General features: G+C 52.6%; 4 protein-coding genes across 4 annotated transcripts; 2 read left to right on the top strand and 2 right to left on the bottom strand.

The window, feature by feature from the left end:
* Positions 1-12: 12 nt before the first annotated feature.
* On the top strand, positions 13-1,813 carry BDV14DRAFT_181851 (AIM24 family protein). The gene is made up of 5 exons (XM_073770125.1): positions 13-466; positions 522-539; positions 594-1,091; positions 1,156-1,505; positions 1,565-1,813. The coding sequence occupies exons 1-5, from the start codon at positions 412-414 to the stop codon at positions 1,778-1,780; spliced, it is 1,137 nt and encodes a 378-aa protein (XP_073623719.1). The 5' UTR covers positions 13-411; the 3' UTR covers positions 1,781-1,813.
* BDV14DRAFT_181842 (uncharacterized protein) lies at positions 1,814-6,460 on the bottom strand. Its single transcript, XM_073770124.1, has 3 exons — positions 6,206-6,460; positions 5,937-6,140; positions 1,814-5,876 (listed from the first exon to the last, which is right to left on the bottom strand). The coding sequence occupies exons 1-3, from the start codon at positions 6,332-6,334 to the stop codon at positions 1,893-1,895; spliced, it is 4,317 nt and encodes a 1,438-aa protein (XP_073623718.1). The 5' UTR covers positions 6,335-6,460; the 3' UTR covers positions 1,814-1,892.
* Positions 6,461-9,351: 2,891 nt separating this feature from the next.
* BDV14DRAFT_181838 (uncharacterized protein) lies at positions 9,352-11,752 on the top strand. The gene has a single exon (XM_073770123.1). The coding sequence runs from the start codon at positions 9,490-9,492 to the stop codon at positions 11,584-11,586; it is 2,097 nt and encodes a 698-aa protein (XP_073623717.1). The 5' UTR covers positions 9,352-9,489; the 3' UTR covers positions 11,587-11,752.
* A 93-nt stretch (positions 11,753-11,845) lies between these two features.
* On the bottom strand, positions 11,846-13,661 carry BDV14DRAFT_204374 (MDR family MFS transporter; the record flags this gene model as incomplete). Its single annotated transcript, XM_073774512.1, has 2 exons — positions 11,846-12,602; positions 12,670-13,661. The coding sequence occupies 2 exons, from the start codon at positions 13,659-13,661 to the stop codon at positions 11,846-11,848; spliced, it is 1,749 nt and encodes a 582-aa protein (XP_073623716.1).
* Positions 13,662-13,735: the final 74 nt, after the last annotated feature.

The following is a 13,735-nucleotide window of genomic DNA, read 5'->3' as shown; positions in this document are numbered from 1 at the left end:
ATCTGCCATTCAGCTGCTGCGTTTAAGCGCCGACTGGGGGCACCGTGCAGTAGCTTGCTTAGCATAATGCACTCCCGACTGCAGTCCAGATTGCCCCACGGTGAGATTCGAAGCTTTAAATCGCAATCTTGCACTGCTTCTTCATGACTCCTGAGCTCCCAGTTTTCTAGATTTTCCCGCTTTAGCTGTTGGTTGCGATCAACTTGAAGGCACCGAACCAGCCCTTCAAATCGGAGATCCCTCAATATTGCGCGCTTTGATGATACAGAGCTACAGGTAGATCAAGCCTTTCTTTGCGAAAGTAAGTGTTGCAGTAATCAGTCTAACAGATTTGTGTCCTCGTTTTCGGTCATCTTCTCGGCAGCTTCGCAGGAAGTATATATTAATTTCGGCCTCTTATAGCATATCATCATGTCTCAACAAATGCACTACCCTCCGCCTCCAACCCAAGGCGCTCATTACTCACGTATGTTTTTCCGGCTAGCGAGATTCCATTCGAATTAGGGCTGATATTCCTCCAGAACCTCAAAGAACTCAAAGTATATCACCGTGAACTCCCCTTTGCGCGCAAACAAAGCTCACAGCCTATATAGCCTTCCCCCCGCCACCTCAGCCCTCGCCTGGCTTTGCTCATGCCTCTTCCGGTTACCCTCAGCCATCTCCCGGCTTTCCTCCGCCGAACTTCAGCTATCCCCCTCCGCCAACGCAACAGCCTCAACAAACCGACTTCCCTCCTCCACCCTCCGTGAGCCCTCCATCGAGCGAGCGAACATATGCAAGTCAAAATGCAGCCGCCTTCGCAGCCAACGCGGCGATTCCCCAGCCTACACCACCTCCGGTGAATGAAAAGAACCCCGCTGTCCATAGTTTCGCGTCAATTCCTTCAAGCGGGCCAGCGACATCGCCTCCCCTCCAGAGTTCGCACCAAGCTTCACAGTCAGTCGGGAGTACAGGGTTTCAGGGAGCAATGTCTACTACAGCAGACGATGTTGGAACATTCAACGGGGGAAGCTACCGTATCAGCCATCGGGATAGTAACACATGCCTCACTTTCCAGTTGGCTGTTGGATGCCCACTCCAGGTGAAGCCGGGTATGTTGGATTTTTCCTTTCCGGTTTACCCGTCTGTTGTTTCCTGATGCTAATGCTGCACTAGGTGTCATGATCGGCATGTCTCCTTCAATAACGCTTAAAGGCACATTGTCATTCGGAATCAAAAAATTCATCTCGGGAGGTGAAATGGCAATGTCCTCGTATACAGGCCCAGGTGAGCTCTTAGTCGCCCCTTCCGTACTAGGAGATGTCACCGTCATCCGCCTCTCCGGAGAAAAGGACTGGATCGTCGGCCGCGACGCCTTCCTAGCAGCAACGAGTGCCGTCAAGCATGACCACAAGACCCAGGGTCTAGCCAAAACGTTCTTCTCCGGTGAGGGACTTTGGGTATACAGATTTTACGGAACTGGTTTGCTGTGGATCCAGAGTTTCGGAGCGATCATCAAGAAGGAGGTATGTTGGCCCCTGCTTCCTCATGGAATTATCGTCTTTCTAATGGTATGGTGATTTAGCTCGTGGAGGGTGAAACGTACTTCGTGAACAACGGCCATCTTGTGGCTTGGAACTGCCGGTATGACCTTGAGCGCGTCGCCTCCGGAGGTATCATCTCGAATATCAGTGCGGGTGAGGGGTTGGCGTGTAAATTTATTGGGCCCGGCACTGTATACCTGCAGACACGCAACGTCGCAACGTTCGCCATGCAAATTGGCTCTGCAAAGTTGCGATAGACGAATTGCGTCTCCCAGCACATGTCCTAACGAATTTTATATATGTTGTCATCTATGAACTATCTAGCGTGTCATTCTTCAATCTTCCCGGATTTTCTAGTGTAGTGATCCATCAACCCGACCCCTCAAAATAAGCAAACGCCCTCTCCATCTGCTCATGAAGCAAGTGCACATGCCCAGGCATAGGCAAATCAAGATGATCCCCATCAACCGACAACGCCAAAACCTCTCCCGCAGTAAACTTCTCCCACCCATTCGGTCCCAAATCTGCCTCCGTCCGATCCGGCACCAGACACGCAAACGCACCTAATTTCGGATCCTCCATATACCCCGGATACGATACCGTCGGAATCCCCTGCTCCCTCAACATCCGCATCAACGCCGGGTTATCAACAACCCGATTCACCATCCCCTTCTCAGCCCAAATGACCGCCGTCCGAGCAGGCCGTTCATGGCTAGCCATGTAAGCCGGGTGATAAGCATGCATGGCAACATGGTAAGCGCGGAAATGGGCCTGCGTGGTACTCGCCAGACTCCAAAGACCATCCTTTGCAACGGCGCTTTCGAAAATCGCGAAACTCGCGTCGTCTTCGGAATTCACCTTATCCTTGTCTAGCAGGCTCGATCGCGGACAGCACATGTCGATTAAGAGAAGTCCGTCTACGCGCCGTCCCAGCGCGCCTAACTGCCGACTAACTTCGAACGCGACGAGCGAACCCGCTGAGAACCCGCCGATCATGAGCGGGCCGTGCGGCTGTGCTTCTGTGAGCGCGGTAACGATTAATCTTGCCGTGCCTTCGATGCCTATTTCGGGTGTTAGGTTACCTGGGCAGCGCAGGAACGGCGAGTCAATGCCGTAGATGGGCGTCCTGGTTTTGGCGAAGGGGGGGAGGTGGATGTATGTTGCTATTGTGCCTGTGCCGTCGGCCATCATGTACAGGGGGGTCTTTTTGGGATGGGGACGGCCTTGTAGGAGGGTGATTCGGACTGTTGGGGATGGTTCTGCCAACGGGGATGATGGCGAGGGTTTCTCCTGTTTCTTTGGCCTCTCATGGTCCTTTGCTTCTTTTATAGGCATGGTATCCTCCTTTTCAACATCGACAAGACTCGATCCTAGCGATGAGTCTGTCTCGGAGTTGGGATCGGACCTTGACGGTGATGGGGTGCGTTGCGGGCTCGGGCTCGGGCTCGGCGAGTTGGATGTTTCAGTCAAGGACTTGGAAGAGGTTAAGGGGCCCGTGTTCATTGTCTTTTCGTCTTCTTCTCCTCCAAATTCGCGGCGCAGCGCGCCAATCGTGGGACGCTCGAGGACAAATGTTGCGGGGAGGTCGAGACCAGACTCTTCCTTGACGGTTGCGGCGACTTCAATGGCCATGATGGAGTCGACGCCGAGGTCTGCAACCATTGTGTCGTCCGTGAACTCGGAAGAGTCGCTGCCTGTTGCTTTGGATATGCTGTCTAGGATTACTTTGATTAATCCGGCTCCTGCATCGGCAGTGGTTTCGTCCTGCTGTGTCTCGGTTGGCTTTGGGTGTGCTGGTGCTACGGCTGAAAATTGTCGACTTTCAACCTCATTAGACTTGGACATGGACTTGCCAGTTGTGCTGCTGGTTCCTTTCGGAGGTGTTGCGTGGCTGCGCGCCGAAGAAGCTGTCCCGTGTGGTCCCTCGAGAATATGCTTCCAAGTAGCCCTAGGAAGTTCCTGATACCGAATGTCAACGCACTGCAGCACAATTCTGCTCGCCCCCGTCCCACGCTCAAAGACCACAGCATCGCAGTATGCCGTATCCTTAAACCACTTCGAAATGCGGGTATAAATCATATACTGTGCCCCCGGCACCAAGGGCACTGTCAGCTCAACGCTCTCAAACCCCATTACCACAAACGTCTTCTGGCTTGACTTGCCCGGGTTCCCATTAACCATGAAGCCGGCAAGATGCACAAGCGCCTCGCCCCAATACGGCGAGAACGTGAATCGCGTTCCAGCCGGGTCATGCGGGAGTGTAACCACCGCCGCAGCCTCCTGAAAGTCCCTTGCTATATATGCTTCGTCGATGCCCTGAAAGTCAGTGCTGAATTCGACGGCGTTGCTGAATAGCGCGTAGAACACCTCTGGTTGCATTCTGTGCCCGCCGGGTCCCTCCTGAGCGGCTTTAACCACCTCGTTCATCTTCGCTTGGATAAAGTACGAGACCCGGTCCCAGTCTGCCTGGGTCTTGGCTGGGTCTCGGAAGTAAACGACGCAAGAACCGAGATCGTGCGGGGTGTTTGCCGATGATCCTGATGTAGCCTTGAATGTAACTGAGATCTTATCTGCAGACGGGGATTCCATCACGGCTGTCGTAATGAGAGTTCCGTCGGCGCCGACGAGCTTCTTTGTGAGTGGTAAGAGCAGCTCCGGGTTGTGCAGCGTTAGCCAGGGCTGTGTCACATTCTTCCTCCCACTGTACTCGAGGGCATATTTTGCTGCTGCGAAGGCTGCCTCGCAAAAGACACTTCCAGAGCAGAGTCCAATGCCTTGCATTTTGTGGCCGTCCATGAGCCCGACGAATCCCGGGTCAGAAATGGAGGCTCGGAACACGACTTGGATCTGAGGGGAGGAAGTCTTGGTGACAAGGTACTGCGCGCAAGTAGAGAGCATTGGCTCGGATGCGGGAACAGGAGATTGATCAGACATAAGTTGAGCAGGCTTGTCGGTATGCGTAATCCAGTAATCCTTTACGTCCCATGCATAGGAAGGAAGTGTCAACAACTGAAGATTGCTCTCATATGGTGTATGGAATGCCAGCCAGTCGATGTCAACACCATTGGTGTATGCTGTCGCTAGGCACTTGGAAATAGACGTCCAGTTGCTGGTGTTTGGTTGTAGAGTATGCGTTATCTTTGAAGGAGAGGTGGCCAGGGTGTCGCGCACAAAAGATACACAAACCGGGGACGGCCCAACCTCAAGCCAGACTGGGTCAGCACTTAGCTTCGACCTTGCCGCGTTGACTCCGCCAACAAAATTTACTGGCTGGCGCGTCTGCTGGACCAGGTATTCGTGGTCGAAAATACCTGGTTCATCAACAACAGATCCGAGCAGTGTTGACGCCACGGGTATCTTGGGCGCTGAATACGTCACGCCTGCTGCAATGGAGCTGTAGTCTTGCAGTATTGGGTCCATCTGAAAAGAGTGAAAAGCAAATGGGATGGTTAGCGTCTTCGTGCGAACCTTTGAGTCATGTGCCGTGATAGTCTCTTGGAATAGTGCCAGATCCTCAGCGGCGGCACTGACGACGGTGGAAGAGGGGCTGTTGATGCACGCCACACTGCAGGAGGAAAAGGATGACTGCGACCGGGAAAGATGGTCTCGTACATTTGCTACTGACGTTGACACGGAGAGCATGGAACAGGACCCGGATTCGCATCGCTCCTGAAGGATAAGGGCACGATGACCGACCAGATACAGAGCGTCTGCCAGCGACAGAACCCCCGAAGCATGCAGAGCAGCGTACTCTCCAAGACTGTGGCCCATAACCATAGCAGGCTCAATTCCAGCTGATCGCCAAAAGTGGGTGAGTGCCATTTCCAAGGTTAGGACCGCAAGTTGCACCTGTGCGGCATTCTTTGCAGACACATCAACCCCGTCGTCGATTATGATGTCTAGAAAGTGGGGAAAGCCATTGCCAGCGCAGATTGACGCACAGAGATCGACCCTCTCACGGAAAACAGGGCTTGTGCGGTATAGCTCAGCCCCCATACCTGCGTAGTGGGACCCCTGGCCTGTAAAGACAAAGACGACAGGCATATCACGCACAGCCGAGGAGCTGTTACCGCGTTGAATCTCGGACTCGAGTTTGGAAATGGCCTCTTGTGTCGTGGACGCAGTCAACGCAAATCGGATAGGGTGATGCATCCTCCTCGCTGTGGTGGTGTAAGCGAGGTCCTCAATCCGGGTATTAGGATTAGAGCGGAGCCATTTGAGAAGTCGTTGTTTGTTAAGAAGGTGCGAAGACTGTGTTCTTGCAGAAGTCACAATCGTGTGAGCCGATCTTACATCGGTATTTCTATGTCTCGTCTGTTTGTAGTCTTCTAGCAGTAAACATGCGTTGCCGCCCTGGAGTTTTGATCTTGTCAGCAGCAATGCCTGCTAAACACTCAAGTAAGAGCAGCTTACCGCGGCGTCGAAATTATTCAGAAGGATTCGTCGTGGTTTCCCACCCGCCGCTTTGAACTCCAATGCCTCCGAAGGGATTTGGACGTTGATATCTTGTAAGGGTGGGAAATTGGGGTTGAGAGTATGGGGCATCCCTGCCTGCGGTGGAATCGTACCGTTCTGGAACATGAGAATGCTCTTGAGTAAGGAAGACATTCCTGCAGCCTGGTATTCGGACAGAATTTAGTCTCTGCAAATAATGGAAGCACAGTGAACAGGTAATTACTCACTGCTTCGCTGTGGCCGATATTCGCCTTGATGGCTCCGACCAGAAGCTCTCCGTCGCGTCTGTTTGAAAAGACGCTCGAGATAGCCCCCATCTCCGCTTTGTCGCCAACCTGCGTACCTGTTCCATGCATTTCAACATAGGAGACATCATCTGGGCTCAACCGTGCATTTCTTAGAACCTTATGGAACAAACGCTCCTGGGCAGCAGCATCTGATGTGGTGATGGATGTAGAGTTTCCAGAATGGTTTCTGGCAGAAGACGATATCACAGCCAGGATGTTGTCGTTATGGGCAATGGCATCGTCGAGTCGCTTCAGTACTACGGCGCCACTGAAATCAGCGCGACAGTACCCATCTGCATCATCTCGGTAGGTCTTGCAGTTCCCAGTGTCGGACAGAACTCCAGACCGGCTCAGGCTGGTGAACGAATGTGGCGTTGACAAGACGTTGGCGGCCCCTGCGACAGCCATATCAATGTCGTTTGCGATCAGGCTCATGCAAGCAAGATGGATACACGAGCTCGTTGCTGCACACGCAGAATCAAGAGCATAGGTCGGGCCTTCCCAGTTGAACTGGAAGGCTAGTCGGCCCGGTCCGAATGCACGCTGAACAGCCTGCAGTGTGTAGGCATCACATCCGAGTGCGCGATGACCGACCACATGCCAGTCATCATTGCACTGGCCGAAGAACGACGCGATCTTGTTCGGATCGATCAGTTTGGTCTGGCCGTCTGAATATCCTGCCATCTCGAGGGCTTCGTAGGCGTTCATTAGGAACAATCGATGGGCAGGGTCCATTAACAGGGCTTCTCTAGGCGAGATGTGGAAGAACTTCGAATCGAAGTGTCCTGGATTATCCATGAAGCACCCGTGCCTGCAGGTCATGGTGCATTTTCCGGGACCTGCTGGGGGATGCTTAGGGCAGTAGTATTCCTCCAAATCAAAGCGGTCCGCGGGGACCTCTTTATGCAGGTCGGCACCTTCCAAGATGACGTTCCAGAATTCATCGAGGTTATTGCTGCCTGGCCCTTTTCCTGCCATGCCAATGATAGCAATACCGTCTCGACTATCTGGGGTTGGCTTTTTCGCAGATATCTCATCATGAAGAGTCACTTCCCTTCCCGCAGTTTGCAAAGACTTGGTGAGATACGACGCATGGCTACTGGGACCCATGACTTTGACATTAACATGTCGGGAAGTCCCAAGAGCGGTGTTGAGCTTGTTTACGGCCTGCAGAATGCTCAAAGGCCTTGACAAGGTCTGAGATACTGAAGCTCTCAGCAGATGGCCCCAATTGGAGTAAGCGGCCTCAGGAATATCATCATCCAAGCCGCATATCCTATATCCCGGGGATAACAGCGTGCCAATGAGTGGGGAGTCCCCAACAATATAGTCAATGTCGGCCTTGGAGATGCTCAGGGTGTGCTGAAGGGCATGAATGTTAAGCTCGTTCTTTGGAAGATTCTTCAGCGCAGGACATTCTTTCAGAACCAGCACCAAGACAGAAGGTGGTCCTATGACGGTACTCCATCTGTCTCCGATGACACCGACTCTTGCTCGTTTGGCTGACGGCACTCCCTATGTGGTATTTGAATCAGAGTGTGATTGGGGGCGGAGGTAGAGAAGACGGCGTCATGCAGGGGACAGTATCTTACCATCGCGTTTTGGAACTGTCCCAGGATTCTATCCAGCTCCTCATCAGCTATGCCGAGAACGGCCCAGCCCCAAGTACCAGGGCGTTCTTCCATAGCCCTTGACCTCACCAATGTGAGGTTACATAGTCTCGCCCACACCCGACCCGCTTCAAGAATTGCGTCCTGAAGGGTGTCGAGGTTCGTAGATATTGACACGGCTGCAGCACTGAATAGGCCACCGGAAATAGCAATCAACTCCGGAATGGGCTCTGTTGGATCAAGCAATTGTGGCTCGCCTCTGATAGTCCTTCATCTCGTCAGCAGTGGGTAAATACATGAAGCGCAGGGCAGCTAGTACTCCAGGAGGACGACGGCTCTAACACCATAAATCAACATGGCATGAGCCATGCCAAAATCATCACCGCGGTGTCGATATCTCTCAGCGAGCTCTTGGAAACTAGAGCAGTCTCTAAAGCTGTCCTGCAACGCTCGGTCCATAGCTCTTGTCTCGGCCTTAATGGCTGAGAAGAGGTTGCCTAGGAACGATTGAAGCCATGACTTGGTTGCGGCTTGAGTATAGACATAATCGATGCCTTCAACCCATGAATCTGTAACGTCTCCGAATAGCAGAACCGGAGAATGGCTGGAGTGCATTCTTGACGATAAATGATGCTCAGCAGTGAAAAATCCTGATTTTCAAGTAGGAAAAGAAGATGATTGTGAAATTGAACGATGGGGAGAGCAACCCCTCGTTTTTATACACCAGTTGAACCGGCTACCACAAGGCTGATACATGGCGAAGTGCTTGATCTCTTATCAGCCAGTGACAAGTAAGAAGCGAGCAATAGCATTGCTCTATTGGAAAGTAATGGATGGTGGCGTACTATGGTTCCTTCCGCTCTTCCGCCGTCGCAGCTCGTAGAATGATACTATACTGGTTAGACTTTTACGAGATGATGTGCGCTAGACAGAGTTGATATAGGGTCCGTAAGCCCTAGATGGCGCCACGCCGTTTGCGAGGAAACAATTCCCAGTCGCCTCGTATCTTCGTGCCAGACGTGCATATTCACGATTTCAGCCGAATGCATGATAAACTAGGCCTTCTTGAGCCGCATTCAAACACGGCGGAGGGTGTCTTTCGGTCGAATTCGACCGGGAAGTGCTGAAGGAATCTCTAGCTGATTCCTGAAGATGAATTTCGTGATGCCGAGCCCATGGATGCGAATCCCACGACACGGCTTGCAAAATCGGACAGGTGAGATATGAAGAACCTTATCGTACGATGTTTGACGAAGTAGCCTTGTCTGCTGTAAGAAGTCGTATCAAGTTGGTAAGATCTCGGGTAATTGGACAGAACGAAAGATGGCTTGCAAGAGTCTAAGGAATATGAAGGTGAAGAAGTTGGTGGAAGAAGGGAATAACAATGAGACTGACCACTGCTGACCATTGCTGACTAAGACGTCTGACCACCATCTTGGTCTTCCACCGTGGGTTACGGAGTACAACATCTCATCTCTTCCACTTCCACTGGGTGTATACGTCTCACTCGACTGGGCCTCTTTTCACCTTCTACCTCCGCCGCATCGTACATTGGTCTCAAAGCTTTTCCCCGCTTCCAGACTCACACAGACTCACATTCATGTCGCACCTACAATGTCTGCTCCGCATGACGCCCACTGGCAAGCCCAGCGGAGGAAAGTGCGCAAAGGCACTCACAGCTGCTGGGAATGCAAGCGCCGGAAGATGAAATGTAGGTTCGACGCACGCATTGACAGTGACTCCTGCATCGGCTGCCGAAGACGCGGCTCTCCGTGCATCAGCCAGGAGTTCCCCGAGGACCTCTCTAACGCCAGGACTCCCTCTGCCACGCCCAATGACACTGCTAATATCCTCACGCCTTTATCAACAACCACCAGGACTGATCCCTCGCAGCGCAAGTATGAGAGGCTGTCTCGCCTTTTGCATGGATTGCTTCCGTCACAAAACGATATCCAGAGCATATGCAAAGCAAGTCGCGACTCTTCCATTCTTTCCCACGAGTTGTTGACTACGCCATACATGACACTGTACCAGAACGGTCTCCAAACGCCCGAGGCTTTACTGACGACCCCGGACTCAAGCATGCATCCTGTTTTGATCGCCAGGTACATGCTCCAACTCGCTCTTTTCTTACAGCATCTTCCTCCGTATCTTCACAAGGATATCATAGGTTTGTCCGAGCCACCCCGAGTCATCATGGAACGCTTGGCAGATGTGGCTATATATCATGTCACGACAAATGAAGATCTCATTGGCAGCATAGAGAGCCTCGAGTGCATCATGCTTGAGAGTTCATATCAGGTGAATATTGGGAACCTCCGACGAAGCTGGGTCGCTGGTCGGAGGGCCATTGGTGTCGCCCAATTGATTGGTATTCATCGACCGGACAACCAGACACGACACAAGACTATCGATCCTCGAACGCAGCACAACCCACAAATTATGTGGCTCCGTATCATGAATCTTGACCGCCATCTCTGTCTCCTTTTAGGTCTACCCGAAGGCTCCGCCGACCAGAGTATGGCCTCGGAGATCCGTCTCGCCAACGACTGTCCCATGGGCCGTCTCGAGCACCTGCACTGTGTCATCATGTCGCGAGTACTTGAACGTAACGCAGCCAAGCCTAGCGATCGAGACCTCGCCGACACCCGCGCTATTGATCTGGAGCTGCAGAAAGCCGCTGGCAGTCTTCCCAGTAAGTGGTGGCTAGCGCCAAAATTCGACAATGCCACGACCGACCTGCAAGCCGTGTTCTGGGACACGCGCCGCCTGGTCCTGCAGATATGTCACTACAATCTTCTCAACCAGATCCATCTGCCGTACATGCTGCGCCCCTCATCCGCGGACAGACCCTACGAGTATTCGCGGATCACTTGCGTGAATGCCTCGCGTGAGGTTCTCTCGCGCTACAACTCACTACGCAGCTTCAACCGTATTGCTTACAGCTGTCGTACTGTTGATTTTATCGCGGTCATGGCGGCCATGACACTCCTCCTCGCACATATGGATGGCTATCAAGACGGAGCTGACAACCTTCTCGCGAACCAGTATCTAAGTGATCGTGGAATCATAGAGCAAGTGCAGGATCATATGAATGAGATGAACAGACTGAACTCGGATGAGCTGAGCGCTCAAAGCGCAGACTTGTTGAAGGCATTGTTGGCGATTGATATGGAAAAGGGGCCTGGGAGGGTGAGTGTGAGGGACGCGGGAGTTGGGAGAATGTCATGGCAGGGTGGATTGATTCAGGAGGAGCAGGAGGTTGAAGAGGAGAAGGAGGAAGGGGTGGTGCGCGTGCATGTTCCGTATTTTGGAATCATCCGTATCATGCGGGATGCTCCGACCAAACGACAACCTGCAACCACCACCACCAACGACTCCGACTCCCAACTCCGCCTCTCCTCCTTAACACACACAGGTACACTAACCCCATCTGCAAATAACACCCCCGACGCACTTTCCTTCCCTGTCGGCGATATAGCCGCTCCCCATGAATTCACCGCACCATTCGCGTACCAGAATCCACACCATCAACAGCAGCAGCAACAGTACCAACCCACTTTCTCGGACCCAGGTCTGTCTCTCACTTCATCCCCGCTGATGCAGGGAGGATTTCCAGAGCTCGCTGCGGGCGGCGAGGACTGGGCGTTTCAGGGGGTAGATATGGCGTTCTTCGAGAGCATCATGAGGAATATTGGTGGCGATGTTTGAGTCTACAATATTAAGAATTGAGGCTGCTTATGATACACTGAGACTTTCATCATTTTCCTTACTCATGCTGGGGTCTATGCAGTCAAGATCAAGACGTCGAGAAGATAAACAAACCAACCATTACAACATATAAAGTAGTTGAACAACAAAAATAGGATTCTCCGGCCGGATACCCTTCCTGAAAATGAATGGAAGATAGTGCTACTACCCTTTTACACAAACCATGGAACCCATACCACCCAGATAGCCAAGTTCCAACTTACTCCCCCTTCTCACCTTCCCCGGTCCCTGCCTCTGTATCCCCACCTCCCTTGGCCTCCCTCTCCGCCTCCGTCTTCTCCCCCCCAGACTTATGAATCGGCAACTTCTTCATCGGAATAACAAGCGCAAGAAGAACCGAACAAGCCGCACAAGCCAACGAAAACGTAAACACATCCTTGATCCCCACCATATAAGCCTCAACAACAGCATCCAAATCCTCCCCCCCAAAAACATCCCTAATCTCCGTCGTCCCCGTCCCCAACACAACCGCCGGATCCAAATGCCTCGCTCTCACATCCCCCATAACAGTCTGCAAAAGCCGATTCGCAAAAAGTGACTGCGCAATCGCAACAAAATAAGCCCCGCTCAGCGTCTGACACATTATCATTATCCCCGTTGCGCTTGACACATCTTCCAATTTCGAGTACCCCTGCACGGCCGTCATGGGGATCTGGTTGCAGATGCCGACGCCGAAGCCGAAGAGGACTTCTGCGCCGAAGTAGAACGCTGAACTGGTGGTTATGTCCAGCGTGTAGATTAGGCCCATCCCCGCTGTCATTATTAGGGCGCCGAGGAGTTCGTAGGGCTGTGTGTAGTGTGTTTTCCCAATTACGGCGCCGGAGATCACGGCGCCGAGCGCGAAGAGGGCGAGGAAGGGGAGGGTGTTGACGCCGCTTCGGATGGCGGACTGGTTGTGGATGGACTGGAAGTAGATGGGGAGGTAGAACATTACTTGGTAGAGGGCGGCGTAGGAGCTTGGTACAAATTACTATGTTAGTCATAACCAGAAAGATGTGCGGTGAGGGATCTGAGGGACCTTACATGAAACAGAATAGAGCGTTACTCCATGTCGTGCGCTGCTTGAGAATGCTGAAGGGGGCCATGGCGCGCGAACCCTGAAGCCATTCGGTGACGAGAAAGGCTATGGTGAGGAGAATCCACAGGACCAGAGTTGCAATCACAGAACCATCGCTCCATGCCTTGGTTTGCCCGCCCCATTGCAGTGCCAATGTCAGGCATATAAGAGACACAAGCAGGAGACAGAACCCCGGGATATCCAGTGAAAGGATAATCTCTCTCCACGTAGCCTGTGCCTGCTTAATATGCTTGGGGATGCGAAGGAACAACAAGAGCAAAACAACAATTAACCCGCCAACAGGCAAGTTGATCCAGAAGCACCATCTCCATGTGACCTCGCTCGTAAAGACACCGCCAATTACGGGCCCAAGAATCGTCGACACCATAAAGACAGCCATCCACATGCCAATAAGTATAGGATGATTCTTAGGCGGCGCCACATAGTTGATAACAATGAGCGTACCACCTAGAACACCAGAAGCGCCCCAACCCTGAAATGCGCGGCCGATAATGACAGAGACGCTGTTCGGCGCGGCAGCAGCAACAATACTACCCAGCAGGAAGATCCCAACCGCGACAAGAAACGTCCACTTGACATTGACGTATTTGAATAGCTTGCCCCATAGCGGCGAGGCCGCGGCTGCGAGGATGAATGTTGCGCTTCCGTACCAGCCTACATCGTCCAGTCGGTGGAAGTCGTCTGTGATGCCGGGTATTGCTGTCGCGATGATGCCAATTTCTAGGGAGACGAGGATAGTGCTGGTGAATATGGTGAACATTAGGAGCGCGAGTCGGATGCCAGTTGTATATTCGGGGGTCGTCTCGTTGGCGTCATTGTTGTGCTCTTCGGAGCCGGGAGTTGGAGATTTCTCGCTGTCGCTGGTTGAGTCTGGCTGGTCTCCGTTCAGCTCAGCTTTGGTGTTGCTGTTGTTTTCGATACCTGGTTCGTATGCCATGATTCTTGAATGTGCTGCGTCACGGCAGCTCCTCGACGGGTTGAGATGATGCTTAGAGTGATGCTTTGTAGAGA

This window comes from Aspergillus stella-maris, assembly GCF_047715825.1.
Source record: "Aspergillus stella-maris strain CBS 113639 unplaced genomic scaffold BDV14scaffold_74, whole genome shotgun sequence".
Lineage (NCBI taxonomy): Eukaryota > Fungi > Ascomycota > Eurotiomycetes > Eurotiales > Aspergillaceae > Aspergillus > Aspergillus stella-maris.
The sequence above is the reverse complement of the archived record's forward strand: the minus strand, read 5'-3'. Positions and strand labels throughout refer to the sequence as shown.